This window comes from Ammospiza caudacuta, chromosome 20, assembly GCF_027887145.1.
Source record: "Ammospiza caudacuta isolate bAmmCau1 chromosome 20, bAmmCau1.pri, whole genome shotgun sequence".
Taxonomy (NCBI): Eukaryota; Metazoa; Chordata; class Aves; order Passeriformes; family Passerellidae; genus Ammospiza; species Ammospiza caudacuta.
In genome coordinates, this window is record NC_080612.1 from 5216605 (window position 1) to 5241124 (window position 24520).

The window sequence follows — 24520 nt, forward strand, 5'->3', positions numbered from 1 at the left end:
CAACAAAGGCCCGCGTGTGATATGGAACAGTCTCTTTACTTTTTAACTAAAGTCTGGAATGCACATTCAATTTTTATTTTGTCTTTGGTCTAACCTTAGGGGAAGCCTGCAAAAGTGATTCCTTCAGGTTGCAATTCACTAGTGGTTTCCTGAGCACCAGCCTGGGTCAGTGCCCTTCCCTTCCCCCACAAACTGGATGGTGCAATTGCTCTGCTGCCCAAGAACTTCACCCACACAGAGCCATGGGTTTCCTTCTGTGTGCTGGGATCACTGGGGACCTTCCAGCTCCCTTCCTGGGGCCCAGTTTGTGTCAGCAGGGGGTTTTTAGCAGGTCCAAAGCTGGGCACAGAGCGCACCCACAGGGCACTGTCCTGGCCCAGCTCCTGGCACACCTGGTGACGGCTGGTGCTGTTCCCTGGAGCTCAGGGCACTGAGGGGCAGCTCCATCAGCGTGCCAGGAACCCAGCCAGGTGGGCACCAGCCCTTCACCCCGGCCTGGATGGAGGTGCCAGCTCTGCCATGGGGGGAACAATCCCCAGCTCATTTCAGGAGCCATCAGCTCCTGCTGTGCCCCGTTTTTGAAACCAGTGCGAATGTGACCAGCAGGGACTTGTCAAACCTTCAACATTTAATTTGGGGCACTATGATAAGACTCAAAATTAAGCTGAATCCAGGGCAAAGTAATTAAAAACATGGCTGGGGAATGGTCCTACTCGCATTTGCCTCGGGCACCTGGGTCTGCCGCAGAAACACGGCAGCGTCTCCCTGCAGATTGAGTGTGAGCGACCCTCCTCAGCAGCACCATTGGAGACTTTGACGTTGCAGAAGCTCCATGAATGCCAGAGGGAAGCTTTTTGTTCACCCTGCTGGCATTCACTGCAGGGATTATCGCTAGGAACGCAAATGAGGTGGGCACGGGTGCAGTGACAGTCTGTAATCTGTTAGGGCAGCTTTACATCAGCCCAGCCCGAAAACAGCAGCAGCTTTCAGTCTTCTGTTCTAATCTACACAGCCCTTAAAATTCACTTTCAGCAATTACCTGACATAAATTTCAGGAGAAGTTTGGGGTGTTGTACCCAGCCAGCTGATTAAAGCTGCAGAGTGAGAGCCCCACAGTGCTCTGGGCTCCTGTTGGACTCAGAAACATCTTTCCCTTCAACAGCCTGAGCAATGATGGAATATTCACACAGGCTGTCCATACAACACCAAAACTGAACACTCATTCCTGGTAATACTATCTGGAGAGGATCTGCCTCACACAAGCCATAGGAGACTCCACAGCTGAACCCTTTCTACCAAAGCAGCAGCAGACCTCTTACAAACTCTAGACAAGGGCAGTGATTTGAGCAGGGAACATTGTCTCCACCGAGCAAGAAAAATACAATAAACTTGGCAGCTTTTTTTAGAAAAAGTCCAGGACTGCTGGATTCTAGCACACTTCCCCAGCCAGCAGCATCTCCCCTCCTGCTGTTCAGTGACAGCACACACAGAGCAGCCTCCATCAGCCAGTGCGTGGGGAATTACTGGGAAAAGCTGTTTCAAGGGTGGTTTCAGACTGAAGTAAAACACTGTGTAATCTCCAGTTATCTGTTATTATTCCTTATTAGAGAAAGAAGAGCCTCCCAGTCAGATGTAACAGAACTGACAGGGCTGACTCTCAGTGCAGTCAGCAGAGTCCCTTCATGGTGCTCCACAATGGGAAAGCACATCCCATCTCCTTCTCCAGGTGCACAGGGGACCCAGGGTTTCTAGGACTGGGAAAAGTCCTATTTTTTTATAGTACCCATTTCATGCCCTGCCCACACTTCCAGGACCTTGCTGTCATTCAGAAATGAAAGCATTTTGATGTGTGTGTGCTTCATTACAGAAAATCATGCTCAGAGCAAGTCTGTGGTAAACCACACAGAAAAAAAAATATCTGCAGGAGAGGAGATTCCCAAAGCACCCCAGCCAGCCCTGCAATTATTCAACAGCTGGTTTGGGGAGAAAATGGAGCTAAACAAAGGCTGCAGCATGTGCAGTGCTCTCACTTAGAGCACAACTGAAACATGTTACAGAAAATGGGCCTGCCAGCCAAACAGGGATTTCAGGCAATGTCTTCATTCCCAAACCCAGTCTATTGACAGTGATTTCCATGTGACAGGAAGGCTCCAGAGCAGATGGGAAGCTGACAGGCTGTTAGGATAGCTGCAGTCCAAGGAAGATTGCCACTGAATGCTCCAACAGTTCTGTAGAGCACAGACAAACTAAATATGCAAACTGTAAATGTAATTAAAAGGACTGGAGGGATTGGTTAGGAAGGAGGAGAAGGGCTTGAAAGGTATATGTGGAAATATTTAGGCTAACACGTGGGATTTGTATGACAACATTAGGAGGGATGAGTATCAGACAATGAATAAATTTAGGGGGAAATCCACAAGGCTGTTTACTAATGCTCCTGATACACTTAACTAAGATAATTTAAAGCTATAAGCTGACATGCCATTTAAGGAAAAAAGATTATAGGAGACAGCCTGGTAACAGCAAAGAATAAATTGGTCCAATACACATTTTTGAGTCAGTCTCACAAAGATGCACTGCAAACCACAAATCCAATACACACACCCACAAAACCCTGCTCTGCTACCCCAACACTTACTTGGGTTCTACATTTTTAGGTCTCCCAGTTCAGCACTGACATCATCATTTCTCATGGGATATTAAGCCTTGTGTCCTCAGAGGCAGCACTTAGTTCTGTCCCTTAGGAACTCATATTCCAATTTCCACATGTGCCAGTGGGAGGACTTTGCTGTGTGGCAGCACTGAGAAATCATTTTAAGGAGCAAGTCCTGTACTAAATGCTCTGTAATACACACAGTGAGCCCCCCAGTTGGAGCTTCTCTGTCACAGAGAATCCAGAGCTGCCACCCCAGCAGGGGAAGCCAGGAGTTAAACCAGGCCTCAGTCACCCAGGTGAGGAATTCTGACCCTGGAGAGCCCCAGACAGTCTGACACAGAGATGTTAAAATACCTCTCCCCTTGGCTGGCTGGGAGTGTGCAGCTCCTTCCCTCCCTTAGAGTCAGGTCAGTGTCTTTAAAAGCAGGTGGATATATTTGCCTTGTGCCATTTCAAACCTTTTAACCACAAAACAGAGCAAGAATGTCTATTTTTTTAAAGCAGGGTGCTGAGTGGCACTGGGCTTTGGAGTCTCCCAGTAGACACTATTGTCTTACATATCAAGAGTCCTATTATCATTATAGTGCAAGGATTCCATACCACCAGAGTTTTGTGCCTCCTCAATGTTTCTCACAGGCAACTCCTCTAAGCACTGACTGTTCCTGGTCCTTACAGCAGCCATTTGACTCCAGGTCCCACCAATCCACTCTTTTATACCACTGTTCTTATTGGCTACAGGTGTGGCCTGTTAAGATCAGGCCTGCTCCTAATCTTTAGTAATTGGTCCAGCTGCAGCTCATTGGGGATAAGATTACATTCTATGCCACCTTCATTTACCCATACTGTATCCCCCCACAGACACCAAAGTTGTTTACTCTTGACAGACTCAGACACACTCCAGCACCTGTGGAAAAGGCTCTTCATTCCTATTTCCACTTAGGTAGTTCATTTCTCCTTCAGATCATTTCTAAAATTAGTCAGCACACGTCCTTTATTGTGTGTTTTATCCTGTAATTCAGAAAATGACCTTGTTGCCACTGAAGCTGCTCTACAAAATGCTCCTAAATCTGATTTTCACCAGTTGACACTTTTTAGGAGCAGGAGCTGTGCTGGACCAGTAGACCCCTCTCTGTGCTCCCTGTGTCCCTGCTGCTGTCACAGAGGGACAGATGGCCCATCTGAGCAGCACCAAGAATTCAGAGTTTGCTGTGCTCCAGCTCCAACTGTTTGGAAGCAACAGTCAAGAGTCAATTCCATCTATCTCCCCCCAGGTAATGGAATCAGATTTTCCCAACTCCTCTGCACAGTACCTCCATGCTGTAGGGATGCTGGCCTTCCCTTCCTCTGAAGGGACAAAATATTCTGGAACACTCAGGATGTCTTTAGGTAGCTCCTGGGGATTGTTCAATGAATTTTCCAGTGGTTAAATCCATATTCTTCATGTGTCAGAGTCATTTAAAGTGAGATCTCGCACCTTGTTCAACCAGACCATGACAAAGTTAGTCTCAAACTGTACATCACTGCTGTGTATCAGCAGTTCTTGCAGATATTAACAAAAATCCTGTTTTCACTGAAATTTTGCAGCATCTTCAGTCAAGGGAGATGAAGGAGTAGTTTCATCAGATCAGAGAAAAAGTAATCTCTTGCCTCAACCAGGGCCCAGCTGGAGTTACTTCAGGAAAAAATGGAAGAAACTGTACAGGGTTTAAAGCTACTGCCTAATTTTAGATTAAAACACTTCCCTGAGGATCTTTAAAGTAACTTTCATTCATGTCAGTAAAGTAACTTTCATTCATTTTATTTTTCTTGCCCACCAAAACTCCTTGGGAATGTTCACATGCAGTGAGCACAGCACTGCAGGGCCACAGGAAGGTGCCCTGTGGGTACAGCAGGCACAGATGTGTTTTGCAGCTGTTCAGTGGCTCAAGCCAAGCTGGAGTCCCAGTATCTCCTCAGGACTGTATTTTGTGTGTGCACATGTTAAACATCAGACTGCAATGTTTCCTGTACCCATAAAATTATAATGCAACCAGTAACATACATGAAACAACATCCTGATTTTATAAACAGACCTAAATTGTCTCCAAACCTCCTACCTCACTTCGAAAGCAGTGTCACAGACATCACTTCTTACAACTAAACCCAGCCCATGGTTACCACAAGGTGTGAAGGAAAGCAGTGCTTGGGCAGCATTTCTATTCCTCATGGTTACCTGTGAGCATCAGAGGAATACAAAATGCTTTGATCTAAGGTAGAGGCAGTGCAGGATTCCAGGTAGAGTTTAGCATAAATGTATTTCATTAAAAGGTTCATTAACCTGAACTGTTTTACATCTCATTAGCTTCAGACATTCTGGTTTAGCCTATGTTTACCTTCTTCCACTTCTGCACTCCTTCCTCCTCTGTCAGATGGTTCCTGAGCATCTTCCACCACTTCTGGACATTTCTGCTCCAGTAAAAGCTGCTGATTCTGGAAATGCTTCAGCTGGCAATAAAGCCTTGCAAGGGAAGGCTGAAAGCAGCATTCCTCTTGGCTACAGAAAATTGATTTTTCTAAAGTTTACGTTTCCTTGGCATTCAGGAGAGAGTTCCTGTCCACATCCCTCATGACACAGGATCTAGTCAAGAAAAATGGGTGAAACCTCCATGTCCTGCAGTCCCAGAGATCCCAGGGACAGAGGCCATCAAACCTTTGTCCTGGCATCCCTGTGCGAAAGCCAGAACAGCTGCCCACCCCCCTAGAGCACATCATTTACTCAGACATGTGGCAGCCCCCTTTCTTCTGCCTGTGCATCCCTCTAATCCAAATTCCACTGCTTTGATTTTCCCATCTTCAGCTTTCTTCTTGTTACAGTCCCAACTTCCTGTGCCATTTCCTACTTTCAGGTTATAGCACTCAGAGCATTTAAAAATTTATTTTAATATTATTTATTTTATTTATTATTTATTTTAATTTATATATTTAAAAATATTTTAAATTCCTGCCAATCAAGCCTGCAGAGCAGGGGGCTCTCCTGAGAACACTCACCTGTTTTCTGCTGCTTTAGGCTGCAAGAATTGAGTATTTGAAATCTTTACTTTGGTGTCCATGAAGGTCTGACTTTGAAGATGGCACTGACTGGGGCTCCTCACTGACACATCCTTGCACTGTGGCTGTTTCCTCAAGGCCTTTTAGAACAGTCTTGAGAAGATGAAAAAGTGAAACTAAATAAAATCAGGAGAAAAGTCAGCACTTAAATGCCATGAAATAGTCATGGCTCAGGTAGTTCATCTCAACTCATTGCAGGACACTCCTCTAGTTCTAACAGGAACAGCAGGAGAATTGAAATCTCACCTGTTCTGGCAGCACTATCACTGAATACCACTGGGAATATTTTAATTAGCATTTAATTATCAGCATCTACACTGGAACCCTTTTAAAACCTTTCTAAACAGATCAGTGCAGAGCACCTTAAAAATACATGAGGATGCAAGGCTGGATCACAGTTCCCTGAGCTCCCTCCCTGCCAGGCCTGGGCAGTTTGCTGAATGGCACTAAAACTGCATTGCTCCTCTAATCTGTGTTAGGAAAAGAGCTGGAAATCCAGGGGCACTGCCAGGGAAAAGCCTCAGGGACACTCTGAGCCTGTCTGGGGCTGCTGCCACAGGGTGAGCTCAGAGGGAAGCACAGAGCAGGGAACAAACAGCCTGAGAGTTCAGTCAGGCTCAAATCCCAGCTCTACCTGAGCAAGACACTTCTGTGGGCTTTACTACCATTAAAAACAACCCTGCAGATGACACTGTTCCCTCTCAGTAAAATACTGCTCAGTTGGGGGGTTTAATTAAGTATTATACTCTTCCTTCCCTCCCATTTCCTTTTTTTTTTTTTTCAAGAGACACAATTTCAAAAGATGGGAGAAACTGCAATTCTGGTGCCAAAGTTCTCCTGTTGGTCTCTTCAGAAGCTGAGAACTGCTGGCACTAGCCCAGGAAAAGCAACAAAGAACAGGAGGAGTCTGGAGAGCAGCTAGACTTGCAAACCCCAGAGTAGTGTAGAATTAACCCAACACAAAACAGAAAGATGATTGGCAGGGATGGGATGACTCTGCTGCTGGAAATGAAAGTGCTATGAATAATCAGGCACCTCTGACCCAGGAAAACATTAACTTCATTTGCAACACAAAACTGATTGCAGATGGTATTTGGGGAGGGGAATCCAGCTATTCACTGTGCTTTCCCCTCACCAGAAAAATTCATTTCCTCTCTACTGCTGAGCAATGAAATGCACCTGATTGGACCTGCTGAGACAGCTGCACAAAGAAGGTCTGGGATGAAAAACTAATGAGTCCATGGGGTTGATGCTAAAGGTAATCCTATTAAAACAGTGGGCTGAGGGGGGGATGCACATATAACTCCTATTTTAATAAAGAATTAAAACAAATCCCTTAAAGGAGCAAATTTATTTGAACATTTCTTTGAAGATAATAAGATTGTTGCTGAATTGGATGCTGGATGTCAGTGCACAAACAAGGACATCGCTCCCAGTTGTTCCTATTGCTGCTCATTTGTTCCTATTGCTGCTCATTGTTCCTATTGCTGCTCATTTGTTCCTATTGCTGCTCATTGTTCCTATTGCTGCTCATTTGTTCCTATTGCTGCTCATTTGTTCCTATTGCTGCTCATTTGTTCCTATTGCTGCTCACCCCTTCCTGCACTTGCAGCTGCTCCCTGCTCCCACCTGGCTGTGCTGGGCACACCTGCCAGCCCCCTCTGCCCTGGCTCACAGCCCTGGGAGTGCTCCTGGTGCCCCTGTGCAGGGACAGGTGCCTGCAGCCCCTGAGGCTCTCAGTGACACATTCCCACAGCCAGGGCTCCGAGAGAGAAGGGAGAGCAGCAGCAGAGCCCATCCTTGCAGCAGGCTGATGGCCCTGGCTGCTCCTGCCCAACACCCTGTCCTGTCCCCAGCTGACACCACAAGAGTGAGGCAGCTCCCACTGGGAAGAAGCCTGAAGGTACAGAATTACATTATCCCTCCTCACCTCTGGGCTCAGGGGAGAACAGGGTGGAGCAAAGCCTGGCTGGCAGCAAAACAGCTCAGACTGTCCTGAGTCCCTCTGGCACCTCCATCCCTTCAGCAGGTGCATGTGTGACATGCACAGCTCCTGGCTGTAGCTCAGCTGTCACAGCCCCTCTGAACAAATGAGTTTAACACTGCCTTTCCAGGGCCACAAGAAATAAAGGCCAGGGAGGATGAGAAGGACAAGGAGGAGGAGGATGATGATGCATTTAGATTTTTTTCTTGCACCCCCTCAGCATCACTGGAGGGCAGATGTTTGTCACATCAGGAAATAAAATGGGGGAAGGAGTAGGAAGCTCAGCTTGAGTTTAAGGCAGGTTTGCCTCAAGAAGAAACAGATATTTTCCTGTTGCAACACAAGCAGAATATTTTCCTTTCTTTTCCTAAAGAAAATGCCTACAACCAAGATTTCAAATGCATGTGACTGAGATTAGTCAGTCCTCAGTCACTCCTCAACCAATAATTAAATCTTTAAGCAAATGGCCTGATCTTCTTCAGTGTTGATCACACAGTGACTTAACCCACCTTCATTAGGAACTGAGGGATGCAGGGCTCTTGGGAAAACAGGAATGAAAAAAGAAAAAAGTCAGGCCCCTTCCTAGGGTACATGCTGGTAGAATTTAACAGGTACCTTGAAGTCAGCACTTTCAAAAATTATTCCCTCCCTCCTTTTACAGTTTCAAGCCTACTGCCCAACACATTTGATACTGAAAAGCAAATTATACCTGCATACATGAATGCATAAATTTACCTCTGAATTCAATTGAAAAGAATTTTCCACAGTAATACAGAGAAATATTAAGTGTAGGAAAAGACTCACCAGAGTGTATGAGCAGCTTAAGTCAGACCTTTGTGCCACAGTGTGAGCTGCGTCCTGGGCAGGTTGGGTTTGCTCATTGCACTCCTGGTTTTAGGGAATTTGTTTCCCAAGCCTGCTCCAGCTCCTTGGGCAGGGTCAGGCCTGCTGGGACACAAACACATTCCAAACCTGGGCACTTCCAACAGGGCTTTTACAAAGCACCTTCCTGCCATGGGATTTGACAGCATGCACATTAATCTCTGCAATTACAGCCATTTGACTCTTGCAGGGTATGTAGGCAATTTACATATTAATAAAAAATCTGTTAGGAAACGTGAAATTACACAAAGTGAGACTCACACAATTTTGATCAGCTACACAGCATCAGGATCAAGAGCCTCCTCATATTAACCTTTGTTTCCCTTGTAAGCCAAAAGCTTTCTAAGAACCTTTCCAAGGCTTTATTGGATTACAAAGAGGGTAATTATAGCACTGAGATGAATCCAGTGGCTCTCTTGTAATGGAATAAAGCCAGTTCCAGCTACTTGACAGCCAGCCTGCCTTGGCAGGGCCCCACAGACACTGTTCTTTTGTGGGTTTTTGCCTGTTCCAAGGGATGAGGTCCCAGGCACCCTCACAGGCAGAATGGGAGAACCCAGTGCTCAAAGGAGGTCTGAAGAATGAACAATGTTTGCAAACCAGCAGAAGGATCTCTCAAAGAAACTTTTTCCATGAAAGTTTGGGGATAATGGAGGATTTTTAGCTTTCTTGAGTTATTTCAGAATTTATTTCAACAGACGCTGCATGTGCATTGTATTGTGGGGAAGAGAAAGAAAGAGCAGAGGTGATGGATCTACTGCTAAGAAAAACTAAAATCAGCTACAGCATAAATATGGCTGATTGGGCCTTTCTGCACTCCTGTGATGCTATTCTCAGATGGAGAGAGTCTGTCTCCTTTAGCTTGCTTCCCATACAGCAATTCTACAGCTTCTGAGCCAAGAGGACACATGTACCTAAGGGTGAAGGCACAGGTGAGCTCCAGTCACTGGGCACTGCAGGGCTGCAAGGGGAGAGGAACAAGACAGAATTCAGCCATCTATTCTGAAATAGAGTATGGGGGGAAACACCAATTTTCATTACTAGAATACTGACCCAGGGCACCTGTGCTGGTGCTGAATTTTTCAGTGGAAGTTAGCAATGAGTTAGTAAAAAATCAGCCATCAGGGCTGGTACAACTCTGAGTAGTCATAGCTGACCCAGGCTCAGCACCATCAGAACCATCCCGAGCCTTTTTTTCCCACTTTTGACACCCAGGGCTATATCAGCAACATTATAAAGTTCACAGTTGTTCTAGAAAACAGCTTGCAGAAGACATTTCAGCTGCAGAAGCAATGAGGGCAAAGAGAAATAAACCACAAGATGTTCTTAGGAACAACCCAGACAGGATCTCCAAAGCTGCTGCCTGGGAGGCCAAGCTGCACCTTCAGCTGTGGCACAGGGTGTTCCTGAGGTGCTGTGAAATCCCTTCCCAGGGCAGAGCACAGGCTACTGGTGTGGGAAGGAGAGAAAAACTCACATGAAACATCTTTGGCAGTTCAATTCCTGCTGGCAGCAATGTCACACCACGTCACTAATGGAAGAAGTGAACCCTCTGGAGAAGTGGTTACACAGCCTGGTATTGTGACTTAGACATTTCCTGTCCACTGGATGTCTTTGCAGGCATTTGGCAGAACCTAGAAATAATCACAGCTCTGAGGGCAATTTTTATGCAAAGCAGAGCTCTAAAACTTGTTTAAAAAATATCCACACAAACAGCAATAAAGGTCACCTGTCCCTGCTTTGGGAATGAGAGAAGATGAGGAAAAGATCAAAGGATTACCTGAATGGACTTATAAAATCCCACCTTTTGGAGCTGTTTCAAAATTCCTCTTACTCACTATCTTGAGTGGAAAGAGCCAAGAACAAATCTTAATAGTAGGAGGCTAATATACAAACAATTACAGAAAATATACATTTTAACAACTTGTTTGATTATCATTCAGTTGCTCCAAGGGACAGATTCCCTGCAGCAGGAATGCTGCAAAACAATCTCAGCAACCAGCAGCAGCTCTTTCCAATGCAGACAGAGCAGCTGATTTAGTAACTTTATTTAAAGCCCTCCATTTTTCTCTATTTGTACTTAATTAGAACTATAGAAAACAACTGGTATTTCAGTTGAGGCCTGAAAATCTCAGTTCCTCCACTGACCATGGCCAGGACTCTGTGACTTTCCCCAACACAGGTTGTTGGTGGCATGACAAGACTGGAATGTCTGAAATAGCTCCAGTGCAGCACAGCCCCCTCCAGCACTAAGGGAACCCCTCCATGCAGAATTTGGTGACACCCACTAGGAAGCAAAATCAAGATATGCAGAAAATGTTAAGAAATGCTACTCATACAAATCCTAGTGAGGGAGTTCCATCTTTAAGGACAGGACCAAGCAGCTGATGGAAGCAGCTCCCTGGGCTGTTCCATGCAGGAGCTGCATCTCTCCTTGGCTTCTGCCAGCAGCTCTCAGTGAGACAGGGCAGCTCCAGGGAGGCCCAGGCACAGCTCAGATTATCCACTTGTTAGTCCTGCTAAATGCAGAAAAAAATAACAAAAATACACATCCTTTGCCCATAAATTGAAATGAAAAGAGAGAAGCATTTGACAAGATGGGATGACTAGTCAGTGTGATCCTGCTCATTTCTAGGCACTGACTTTCACAGAGGAGACTGGAGTAGGAGGAGGGAGGAGTTTGCTTGTACCATTTACAGAACAGCATTTGGCATCTCTTGCTCATATGTCAAATACGTGCCTGCACAGTGGGCCAGGTGCAGCTCCTGATGAATTTCTTAAAGAGGAATTTAATGCTGACATAACAAAAGTGATAAATTGCTCAAATGTTTGCAGGGCAAATCCTGAATGTACCAATAGAGAAGCACATGGAGCTGCTGAAATCCTGCCATGGCTGAAGCACTTGGGACCTTTGCAAGCATTCATATCCAAGAGCAAAATCCCTTCTTGGATATGGGGTCCCTGGCAGCACAGGGATTTTCAAAAGGTCAGTGCTATAATGGCCATGGCTAGTTTTACAACCAGAAAAAGTTGCTCAATCTTTCAGAATACAAACTTTTATTTTAAAGACAATTATTACACTCTCACTGAGTACCACAAAGTTTCTCTATTATTTCCCACAATGGTCACATTTCACTACCTAGGTTTAAGTCAGATTTCAGAACAGATTTTTTTAAAATATTAGGTAGACAGAGGGAAAAACACAAACCTGCAGTAGCTGAATTATGCTATTTACAGTGACATTAGACAGTCGTAGTTATTACAGGAATATTGTGCTTATGATTTACTGGGAGAATCATGCAAAATTTACACCACTTTACAATTCACTTGCCAATATCTTGGTTGGGCTTTAAGGTGCTACTGGGAGCTAAGCCAGGACAAACAATGGAAATTGGCCACAGTGGTCATGTCCTGTTTGGTACCTGGCATGATATTGTGACAACAGATAGCACATCCAAAATCCCCTTCACTTTGGAGATAAGAGTTCAAATGGACAGTTGTAGTTAAGTGGTTTTACAGGTCCTACTGCTCACTCATGAGAGGAGATACTTACCCAAGGCCTGAGGATACAGTGAGGAGCCTCCAAGTATTAGGAAGAGGCACACCATTAAGATGTTACATATAAAATAATCACAACCCTCCAGTCTTGAATCTGACACGACTTTGATTGTTTCTGCTTCTCTTGGTCATTTTAGACAACTTAAACCACTCTTTTTAGTACCTACATGTTCCAAATTCTACAGGCAAGTCTCATCCTGCTGAGAGCTCACAGGCCTCCCTAACCTCCAGGAGATGTTGTCCCTCAAGAGCCTCTGCCTTGTTGAGGTCAGCAGTCCTGCTGGTGACAGCTCTGTAAAACACCCTCTGGAGCTCCCCAGCCCACAGAGGACAAGGGCCTGGTTATGGATGGGGGAGGAGTTGCCATATGCCAATGCATGAGCAATTTTGACTTGCAGTCAAAAGCATCCAAAAATTCAGTGTGCAGGATTTGGTGCCATATGGAGAAATTGTGATTTGGCCTTTTCCCCAGCTGTATCTCATTAAGCAAAAAGGGAAAGAAAAAAGGGAGGACATTCTTTTCTTCTGTGCAAACTCTCTCCCAGAGTTCATCTTCCTTTGAGGGACAGTTCATTGCTGGTACCTGGAAAACCAAGTCTGAGCAGAAGGGGGCTGTAAGAATCCAGGTGCTTGAGGACAGGCCTCTGTCCAGTTCAAAATGTTTTTTGTAAATCTTTTTACTTTGAACATGACTTCTTTTAGGAAAGAGGGAGAAGTGCTACAGAGAGACAGGACTGGTTCTACAGGGCTGAGAAAAATCAGAGTAGAAAAAGAACCTGATGTTCCATGAAGTCTGCAGGGGTGCACTACAGTAAAGGATGTTGTTTCCATGTACTGCAGCATTTTGCACTAACAGCATTTTGCTTGTGAGCTCTGTGGTCTGTTTTGCTCAGTGTGAAAGGTTTGTTTAATCTGAGACTTCACTGAGATTTTGTCCTTATCTTTTTTATAGAGACTGATGTGGCATTACTATAAGGCAGACATTAACATGGTTTGATGTTACAGAGACAATCCCATGGCTGGTGTCACACAGGTGACCACATCCAGGTTTCAAAGTTACAAACACAGACACCTCAGAGCCTCTGTGCTTCTTTCCGATCTTCCTCGACGTAGAAAGATGTCAGGAGGAAAAATCCTCCTCCAAAGACCCCCACAAAGGCACAGGTGACAAAGCTGTACTGCATGCTCCTGAAACTCCACTGCAGCGAGGGCACGTTCCTGGCCTGGATGGCATTGGAGATCTGGGGAGGGAACAAGGCTGCATTAATCTGGAATAACACCTCCATCCTCTCCTGCTTTAAATTGACTCTTCACACTGTGAGCCTTGAAAAGAATAAAAGAGGCAGGCAGGGATGAGAGTTTGCTCCCAAAGTTTGCCAAACCAGTACCCAGCACAGCTGTACTGCACTGCTCTCCAGCTTATCCTTATCCATCTTATTCTGTGATTCTGTGATTCCAAAGGGTCAAGAAATCTCATGTTGTTTTACACCTTCAGTGCCTCCAGTCACAAGAGCAGGAAACATTTTACCATTTCCTAGCCCACCTCCAGACTGCCAGCACAGGCTGGGCCTTGGGCAGTGACCTTTGGCATTTCTTGATCCTGTTCAGTAACTTCTGCCTCCCTTGTTGAAACTCAATGTATAGAAACAGAGAGTCAAGCAGCAATACAGGCACAAGAACACTCATAAGACAGGGAAAAGATTGAAATTAACCTAAGACAAGAGTGGGGTCTGCTTTTGAGCCAAAAGGCATTTGAGGAGTTATGGAATGACACTGTGAGTAAGTGGGAGGAAGAAAATACCAGGCAGGTGCTTTTTGCACTGGTGGGAGAATGAGGGTGTAAAGGCTATAAATGATAAACATTAATTTTATTTTTGTAGACAGAAGGAAAATCTGATTTCCAGAAACTCAGTTAGATTCAATACTTAACCCAGGAACCTGAAATCTCTTCTCAGCATAAACAAAAAGATAAATGGTGAAAGCAGTCATTTTTATTCCCACATTTGTTCTTGAAGGTTAGAATATACTGTGTGACTTGAAATGCATAAATACAAGACTCTTCAACCTTTGCTGGGTTTCTATGATTATTTATGACAGTTTAGGAAGATAAGAGGAAGATCAACTCTAAATGGGTACCTAGGGATTACAGCAAGCATAATGGCCATGATACAAACCTAATACATTTAATTTTAAAATGTTTAGTGAAAAAATCTCTGGGGTGCAGAGGGAAGAAAAACAGGCTTTGAAAAAGAAAATTCCCTGATTCTTCAGACAGATTTTTAAGCTAAAAGTTTGGCTGAAGCAGGTTAGGAAACACTATCAGGACATGAAAGTAGAAGATTGGTGTTTAACCTTCAGCAGTCATGGGAAGTGTTGGTGTAAGGGCTCACAGAACATTCCAGAGGACAGAATGGGTGCTCCATACACAGGAACCCACTTGGACACAGAGCAGTTTTATTCCTGGGCTTAATGCCTCTGTTCTGAGACTAATCTCATCTGGATAAGCTTTTTTTAGGTTTTAGGGTTTTTTAGGGTCTTCACTCTTTCAAGAGCTGCTCTTTAAGGTGACTTCTGCTGGTCCTGCACACAGTGACAGGCAGGATCAGCACAAAGCCTCAGTTCTGCCCAAAGAGGGCAAAGGACAGAGGGCAAGAGGCACAAACAATTTCATCTTTCAGGTAGAAAGCCTAAATCAATACATTGGTCAAAGGGAGAATGAACAAGACACATTTCAGCTGTTGGGGTACCTCCCATTTTTGCATCCCATCTCAGCATTTTCCACAGGGATGTTGGTTGTTGTGTTCTCACACATGTACAGTCAGATATGTGTGAGAGCAGGAGTTCCCTAACACCAAGAAGCAAAGTGATTTCTTCATTTGCCAAAAAAAGGAAGTCAGCAGGGGTAATCCCTCAGGGAGAGAGGCTCTCTTCTCTTCCAGACAGATGACACAGTTGAGACTCTGGGTTTCACCCAGCTGAGGACAAGGGGAACCCCCTGTGTGGCTGGGCCAGCAGCAGCTGTGCAGGCACAGCTCACTTGGGCATTGCTGGCCCTGTCTCACCCTGACACTGTTAACAGGGGGTAAACTCTTTAAATAAACTTTCATAAAAACTAAACTTTAAATCACTGACAAAGACTCAATCTCCCATGTCAAGTAAAGCAGAAAATTCAAAATGGGTCCTTTGTTAGCTACTGTGTCTTAAAATAAATGGAGGAAGGAAATGATACTGACAGAGTCCACTGGAACTAAAATTAATGAACTGCACAGAGAAAGCAGAATGAGGCTGATTCGCACAGAAGCACCTAAGATCAAGTAAACGTAGGAAGGGCAGAGAAATCAGGTCTCAAGGAATGTGGGAATTCAGGGTTAAGGTGATTTGAGACCACAGCTTTAAAGGTCAAGTAGTATTTAAAGACAACCATTGCACCATTTTTGTTCTGATTTTCAAGACTTATTGCAAGATTTCAAACTTCAAGATTTGAACTAAGTCTTGGGTTTTAACACATTGAATTAATTTCCATGAAACTCTCAAACTTAGCAGAAAGTGCTTAAATCCTATGACACTGTCTCTGCAAAAATGTATGCCTCAAAAAATATATGAGTCTGTAAATTCCTACACACTGCATAGAACTATTCACACCTGCAAGCAGTGTCACAGGACCAAGTGCTTCATGCAGGTAAAAAACATTTAGGAAAATGTCTCTGTGTCTTAGACTCAGGGCCAGTAATTTGAGTAATTTCTGGTGTTGGACCAGGTAGTGCCCATGATTCTGTGAGTATCTGTCTATTAGTTTCTAGAAGTTTTACCCTAAGGAAAATTCAGTAAGGAGAGAATTCACTTACAGCCTTGATGAGATATGGGCTGCCTGCATCTCCCAGCAAATGGCTGACCAAAATCTGCAAAAATGCATGCCTCCAAAAATATATGAGTCTGTAAATTTCTACACACTGCATAGAACTATTCTCACCTACAAGCAGTGTCACAGGACCAAGTGTTTCATGCACTTAAAACAATGTCTCTGTGTCTTAGACTCAGGGACAGCAAATTGAGTAATTTTTGGTTTTGGACTGGGTAGTGCCTGTGATTCTGTGAGTGTCTATCAATTTCTAAAAGTTTTACCCTAAGGAAAATTCAGTAAAGAGAGAATTCACTTACAGCTCCAATGAGGTATGGGCTGCCTGCATCTCCCAGCAAATGGCTGACCAAAATCTGCAGGGCAATGGCTGTGGATTGTCGCCTCGGTGCCACCACGTACTGAAACAAAGCACAGCCCACAGAGAGGGAACATCAACACAGGGAACTTCAGCAGTGCCCAGCTGCTTCCAGAATATCCCAGAGACATGGACAGAGCAACACTGATGTATTTCAGATTCAAACACTGCTTACAACTTTGTAAGACAAATTTCACAGAAAAGCACTGTGATGTCATGTTGCCATGACACTGCATCCAGTCCCCAGGCAGTGTAGGAGCAGAGCTGTGTGAGATTGGCTGTTCTGAAATCCTGGCCACCCATGGGATGGAGGAACAATCCAACAGCTCCTCCTCACTGAGGCCAAAGCACACCATGGCCTACACTGAGGCTCTGCAGTCTACCCACTTCTTTTTTCTCTCTCAGAACCTACCTGGATGATGAGCATGCACACTTTGTGAACAGGCTCTCTTGTGCAGAGACAAAAAACTACAATAGGAAACTCTGAGCTTGGGGAGCAGACCTGGCTGTGACAGACTGTACTAGACTGGAGCCTGTCAGCTATTGGCTCTCTGAGGTTTTCATGTCATCTGTCCTAGACTCAAATTTCTTTTATGGATAATGACAGGCTGTGTTTGAGAGATGCAAATCAAATATTGTTATGCACTCAATATATCATGGGCATTGCAAGCGTGAGAAAAGCTAAATGTACTTTGTCTCTCCAGTGCCTTGCACCACTTCCTTACTACCTTTATTTAATATCCCATATCTGCAACTACAAGAGATGGAACAAAACTGTAACAAGAAAAACACAAGAGAAGGATGGGGTATTTCCTATAGTTTCAGGGCTCATGCAAACTCTGCTATCACTCAGGTTCTTCTGCACAACAGAAACTATACTCAAGAGCTCAAGGCCCTGTGGGATCCACCAGGAAAAGAAGAAACAAAACAGAGTTCCACAGGGACTCTGAGGAAGCTGTGGGGTCCTGCCTGGTCACAATGACTGCCCAGGACCCCACACCATGGCAGGAGTGGAGGTGACATCCTGCACACTTCTCCTCTGAGGAGATCCAGCCCAGATGCTGAACAGAAGCAGGTGCCCCAACAGGAGCAGTTTGCAGATCCCTTGTGCTGCCTCTGGAGGTTTCAGAGACCTCCTGCAGACTCTGCCTCAGAGCTGTCAGCTGAAAAAGCAGACGGAACACACAGACTGGTGAACACTTGTGTACCTCCCAGGGCACTTCCAAAGACAGGGACACCTTGGTAGCCTTCCCAAACCCCTCCAATTCCAACATCTCCTACACTATTAGCTGCCAAAACCCTAAAAAATAGTTCCACAACCTCACAGATGGCAAACATTTCATAAGGAACACTCCAAGAACAGCCTCTCAACAAAGCAGCAAGGCAGCTACAGCACTTCTCCACTTGCACATGAGGATTGCAGTGGTTCAGCAGGTATCTTTGTGTTTACACTGAATAGGAGGCACAAAGGTGGCTACATGCAATGCCTCTTGATGAATAGGCCACAAAGGGAGAAGTCCTTATCATTCAGGCAGCATCTTCTTTGCCTTCAGCTCCACAGGTCACAGGAAAAATGAATTCCTGGCTACATTGTGTGGTTATAGTACCATGGGAAGAAAGAAAAGTCATTTTCATGGCACACTAAGAACATGCATTAGCAAATCCAGCTACATTATCAGAGATTCTACCAGTTCATACAGGAAACAAGGCAGAAAGAGAAATTACTGCTGTTTTCTATGGCACCCTTCAGTCAATATAACAGCAGTAATACACTGAGCCCATGGGGTTGGAACAGGATGAAACCCAACTCCCAAATGAGATTGCCACTGAATGAGCAGACATCTACAAATTCAGCTCAATTCTATCATTTTCTGATAAAATAATTAGTAGCATTTAGAATTCAAGAGATCCAACCCAAAGCACATTTGTGGTAATAAACTTGATATCTGTTCCCAGGGTAACACAGCACCCCAGTGCTCTGCTATGCCAAACTTTTCAGCTCCCCACTTGTTCCCAGTTGATACAATATTGCTGCTAACTAACCCCACAATATTCTAAAATAAATGGAAGTGAGGGATGTTGGTCACCTGGGAGACAACTTCCTTCATTTCTAGATTTACATGGATCCAGGATATGGCAATGATGCTCCCCACAGATTTCCTGCAGGCTGCAATGTGATGCAGCATTCCCTCAGAAAGCTGAGATTGGAGTGATGGAAGTGAACAAAAGCTCTGTTTGGATTCAGGAAGGAATTGAAATAAAGAGCTGATAGCAACTATCTGCCTCTCTCTCCTCACTATGTATCACCATTTCCTAACTCAGTGATGTCACCTTCCTCTTTAACAGTGACAGAGGACAGAATTAAAATACAGATGTAGGAGTTCAAAGAAAAGTAAATTGAGAAACTTAAAAAAGTTGGTGCCTCAACTCATGTAAAAAGAATGGCAATGGTATTTATATTTGCTTCTGGTGCAAAAAAACTCAATTATTTCAAAATAAACTGAAACAGAAGATAAGTAAAAGATAAGTCTGGACCAGTGATAGTTGTTCTGCACCTGTTCACTGCTGCAATTATCTCATAGGATAATTCTTTCTGACCATTCTGTGAGAGTTAAATAAGAATCAAAACCCTCCTGGCTGCTGGCTGAGATTTTAAGCAAGCAGCCAATTGACTAATGCTGGCTGCATTATTTACTATTTTATTAAAATTCCAGAGTGCAGAAAACTGACATGTAGAGAGCAGCACCGTGAAAGAGAACATAATGCACAGTCAGTGTCAGCAGGACTTTGCTGAAGACCCATGAAATGTAAGTAGTTCCATTCCTTCATCTCAATCAGAATGTAAAGAGAGGTTCTTCAGCTAGGAAATACAGAGATAAACAGACTCACAGCAAGGCAAGGTCAGGCAGTGCAAGGAGAACTCTGTAGTGCTTCACAGCTGGTCCCTTTGGTGACTGCAGAGTGCTCAGCATTTGGCAATGTGCTTTCTGATCCTTTTACACTGTAATAGGGGTACTTTCATCTCTGCTCTGCTTGTCCACTTCTAGGGTTCAGTTAGCCAGTAGAGATACCAAGCAATTTGTATATCTGAGCAACTCAGACACAGTGCCAGCAATTTCCAGCTCCTGTGATAGCAAGGGCCACTGACCTGTGCTCCACTGGAGCCACAGGCTGCAAGGGTTTGTCCTGTCCTTCTTGTGAACTGCTATTGTGCACCACTGCATGTTGTGCTACACATGAATGCACTCACTGTGGTTCTTAAATAAAACTTTTATTATGACCATGAAGTTTGCAGCAACAACCTGCAAATAGATTTCAGCTCCCTTAGAATGAAACACTATTACATAAAATGGGGAACACTCACATTTGCTTGGGAATAAACAAAGATCTCTGTTCTGCTGTCCCTTAACTTTGTGCCTTCTCTCACTTGTCCTGATGGCTTTACACAATTTCCCCACCTTCAGTGCCACCTGCAGCAGCATTGTGCCTGTACCACACTTGTCTGAACAGTCCCTGTCTCACAGGGAGCCTGCTTGAAATATTAGGGTTACCATCACATCCACAGTTTCTCAGCACAGAGATCCCAAAGTAGAGTTTGGGTCCCTTGGGTGATCTATGCCTCAGAGAAAAGGGTAATGTTAATTTTAATATTTTGTTTTATGCCCACAAGTAGCAACAAAAGAACTGTCAATCATATAAATAACTTACTTTGGTATTTAAATCAGCTTTCTGCAGTCTATCAGATATGAGCATTTTTTTGCTTATTGCACTGATAAACCATATTCAAATTGTTCATATTATGGGTTATTAAAAAAAAGTCATATAAACTACTTGATAAGACTATAATGATCTGTGTAGTGCAGCAATCACAGTATCTGCCCCAGGGTTTACACAGACATCTATTAGTGACTGTGGAGCTACAACCTAAATGAAAGGTTGCCAAATTTTTATTTACAGTAAAAACTCAAGTAAAATTGCTAGCTCTAAAAACCTTTGAAATGATAAAAAGAAGCTGCTCATCACAGCCTAGACAAACTGTGCTACAAGATGTGTGCTATTCACATCACTCCTTTCTGAAGAAATTACTGATAACAGAATCCAAATGAAACCATGCACTGCTATTCCCTGGCTTGTGGTGTCAGTCCTGGAATTCCCAGGAGTCCCTTAAGCATCACTGCTGGCCTGATGCTCTGGCAGTGTAGCACACTTCTGAACTGGACTTGCAAGAGCTGGAATTCATCTGCCCTGTATTCTGAACTAAGGGAACTTGCTAATAGTTCATGGACTATCAACTTTGCCTCATTTGGATCATCCTTTCAAATCTCTGGAAAACAAATAGAAAACCTGATTACAGGCACAAAATCACCTTGTTTCTGGTGCAGGCCATTTTCTAGTAGATATCTGACAACACAGAGCTGTACAGAAGCCCAAAATACAATGGGTACACACAGCACTAGAGAATACCATGTGCATGACTTCCATCCAAATCAGGACATCTTCCTGGGATTATAATAACTTGGACTACTGCACCACCACCCCCTTATTGCCACTGGCATCCTTGCCCAGCAGTACATTGTGGCAGTGATTCCAAGCAGGATTCCAACAAGGGGATTCTCTGTAGGAGTTTTTAGCTGTCCCCAGAATGCCACCAAGATGATGCAGGCTTAGGAACAATATTACATTGTCAAAACCTTGAAATAAGGAAATAGTTTCATGAGCACTTACCAGCAGTATGTCTGTCACAACAGCCCAGTTTACAGACAAAAACAGTTCTCCAAATGCAATAAAAATCTGCAAAACAGAAAAAAAAGCAGTGACTATACTATGCTATACTCTGCTATACTCTGCATTGCCCATCTATATTGTGAAGATGAGGCAGGCTCACTGACTCTGCTTATCTATGCAAGAGTTGTCCTACATTCCCATTACTTCTAAATTAAACACCTCTGTCTATGCTTACAAACACTAACTTCATCTTAAAGGTGGGGAAAAGAATCAAAGAAGGTGTTTGAGTCACAAATCCTCAGCAGAAGAGCCAAAATAGGAAACATATACCAACCTCCCAAATTAACTGCTATGAACTATTGAACCCAAGAAGAGAAAAGCAAGATCTATGGAAGAGGAAGACTCAGCACAGGTTTACAAAGTGCACAGGGATGGAAATGAAGCCAAGTGAACACCTCTGGGTCAGTACAAGTACTCTAAAGGCCTCCTCCAGAGAGAGAACCTCCAAAATGGGATGGACTCCAAGGAACAGGCAGTCTCCAAACCTTGGTGTCCTGTGGGAAATCCCTAATCCATCACAGATGGAGACCCAGCCATGAGGAAAAGGGGTAGGGCACTGAACAGTTCTTATAGCTGAGGGCCTCAGAAAATATTAACCCTTTCAGCCAGCCCTGGACACAGATTGGAGCAGCCTGCCCAGACTGAGAGAGACTTAAAGAAGGAAAAGGATTAAAGTTACACCATTGAGGTGAAGCAGTGCTGGAAAACAGAATCTCTTCAGAAATACAGGTCACACAGTCACATGGCATGGGGCACAATGTTCTTATCTACTAATCAGACTGATGGCACATTGTTACAACAGGTGCCAGCACTGTGTTTGGTAAGGTCTTGGTCAGGATGTTGTCCCTGGTTGATAAAAACACAGCATGGGAAAGGCACAGTGACAAACTCGGGTATTTTTGTAGGGGTTGCTTTCATTCTCCTAAGGAGAATTAGACCTAGAATACCCAGGATACCTATAGATATCCTGTAGGTAATAAATATAGATAATAGACCTAGGATATCCATACATCCTGTGGTTCTTCTCTGTTCTGTTCATTTGTTTTCTTCCCAAGCCAGCTTGGGGAAAAAAGTTCCTTGAAACACTGATATACTTATTACAAACCATTATCCAGACACCTTCTCCTTCACAATGCTTTAGATATAGATATTATGATTAATGTATTAAATTATTAGATATAAGGAAGAAATTCTTCCCTCTGAGGGTGCTGAGGCCCTGGCACAGGCGCCCAGAGCAGCTGTGGCTGCCCCATCCCTGCAAATGTTCAAGGCCAGGTTAGACAGGGCTTGGAGCAACCTGGTCTAATGGAAAGTGTCACTGCCCATGACAGGGGAGTGGAACTAGATGAGCTTTAAGGTTCTTTCCAATCCCAAACCTGATTCTACTATTCTGTGATTCTATGATTCCAGTAAAAGGTATGTTTTGGTACTTCCAACCAAATATATTGATTCACTCATCTAACACAGGCTGGCAAATCAAACTGCTGTTCTCTACATTTAATGACAAAAAATTATGAGTGGAGCTTGTGGGACTCTGAGAAGCAGAAAAAGACAATGTGTAATTCTTCTGGGCACTCAGATCCCCCCTCTTGGATCCAAAATAAGCTTCACATTTCACATTCTGCTTCGTGTACACACACTCAGACAGGCCAATCCACTTGTGTTTTCTCTTGGTGTAAAGGTGTTTTTCCACAGGAATACACATTCCTGACGAGTCAGAAGGAAAACCTCTTTGAACAAGCATTATTCTTAGAAGCAAAAAACATGCAAAGTGCCCTTTTGCAGAGAACTGTTGATTACTGTAATTTACTTTACTTTACATGTTAATCATGGTGATTTTGGCTGTGGAGTCAGAAAAATGCACAGGAGTCTTTCCCCAGCTGTTACCAGATTACAGTTGAAATAGGGTTTACATTCAGTTCCCTCTTACAGGGATTTTTTTCTCATTCCTAGTAAGTTTCTGTTTTCCCTTTGACTGAGAATGGAATTTAAGTGATTTATACTTCAGTTTGTATTGCCAAAAGCTTGACTTTGAAGATCAGCTAGTGATCTGGGCCTTTGAAGGTGAGGGCTAAATTATTCTTAGCAAGAACAGTGTATATTGCACAGCCCCAACTACACCAACCTTTAAGTACTCAGAGAGCAAAAATAAATAAGAATACTAAATTAGGCACAAAGCATTAAAAATTAACATAAGATTGAGACTTGCTTTAACTACATTTTTGCATAAGGGCCATGTTTCAACCCAGCTAAATGCATAGTTACTATTCTGTTCTTCAGTGTGGGCACTCTGCAGGACCCCAGGCCCAGTTTTTGTGCTCTGTCTGCTCTTTATTCTGTACCAAGGACTGCCCAGTGTGGCTCTCACAGGACAGATCTCAGCTATGGGAGCATCAGAGCCCTCAGCTTACCTGGATACCTTGCCACAAGTCACTGAAACCTCTTGATGGTCTGAAAGACTGCAGAAAAATCTGCAAAATCACCCCTTGCCTCCTCCTCCCCCTTCCCATTCTCCCTAGGATGCCAAAAGGCATTTTGCTAATTGTCACTTACAAAAGTGGAAAGGATGTTTGTCTGGGCCACCATCAGAGCTATGTAGAGGCACAGGGCAGAAAGGAACATGCTCGTGGCACAGATCAGAGGATCAGCTTTGTTGTTTATCTTCCTTAAATGTCTTGCAGCTTCTGCCCCAGCAATAATACCCAGGATTCCTGTCCCAATGGTGATGCCTCCAAATATTAGGCTGGTGACAAAGCAAAGGATTCAGCTGAGCATTGTAAAACTGTACTGTGGAAAAATAAATGGTGTTAGCTTGTACCTGTAGTTTCAGAGGAATCTTTAATAGGGAAGCTGAATTTTATTCCATTTGATGTGACCCTCCCACTCCTTCTAAATGGATGCAGTCCCAAGCCCCAGCTGAAGCTGTGGCTTTGCAATGGTGGCTGTATCCCCTGGAGAAGATATTTTCCCATTTGCAGAGCAGGTGTTGTGCACCCAGGCTCAGGCAGGGCTCTGCTCAGTACAATCTGGCCTGGACATGCTGTGATTTAGAGGAGACAGAGTCATTGTGGTTACCCTGTGAATCAATCTAGCCAACCATCCCTGAAACACAGATGGAGTAACCCTGTATCACAATCTGCTGCCTTGGAAGGGATCCTAGCACGTGGAATGATCCACATCTAAATTACAACCCTCTGCTTAGCACAGCTGAGATGAGTCACTTCTCTGACTATGGGAAACACCTACCACTTCCCAGAAGAGTTCAAAGAATACTGAATAGGTAACTACTGGCAGCTCCATGTAGCATTTTCTGAACACAGGGTTTCCAATACCATTCAGCTTTGTGTGTCTGCA

General features: G+C 44.1%; 1 protein-coding gene across 1 annotated transcript in view; it reads right to left on the reverse strand.

The window, feature by feature from the left end:
* Window positions 1–11708: 11708 nt before the first annotated feature.
* LOC131566480 (protein spinster homolog 3-like) overlaps window positions 11709–24520 on the reverse strand; it is a 30590-nt gene continuing 17778 nt past the window's right edge. The window contains exons 8-11 of the mRNA XM_058817796.1: window positions 23720–23909; window positions 21107–21172; window positions 16326–16424; window positions 11709–13408 (exon numbers count right to left, since the gene is read on the reverse strand). Coding sequence (XP_058673779.1) covers window positions 13241–13408; window positions 16326–16424; window positions 21107–21172; window positions 23720–23909 — 523 coding nt within the window. The 3' untranslated portion in view covers window positions 11709–13240. The remainder of the gene's footprint in view (window positions 13409–16325; window positions 16425–21106; window positions 21173–23719; window positions 23910–24520) is intronic.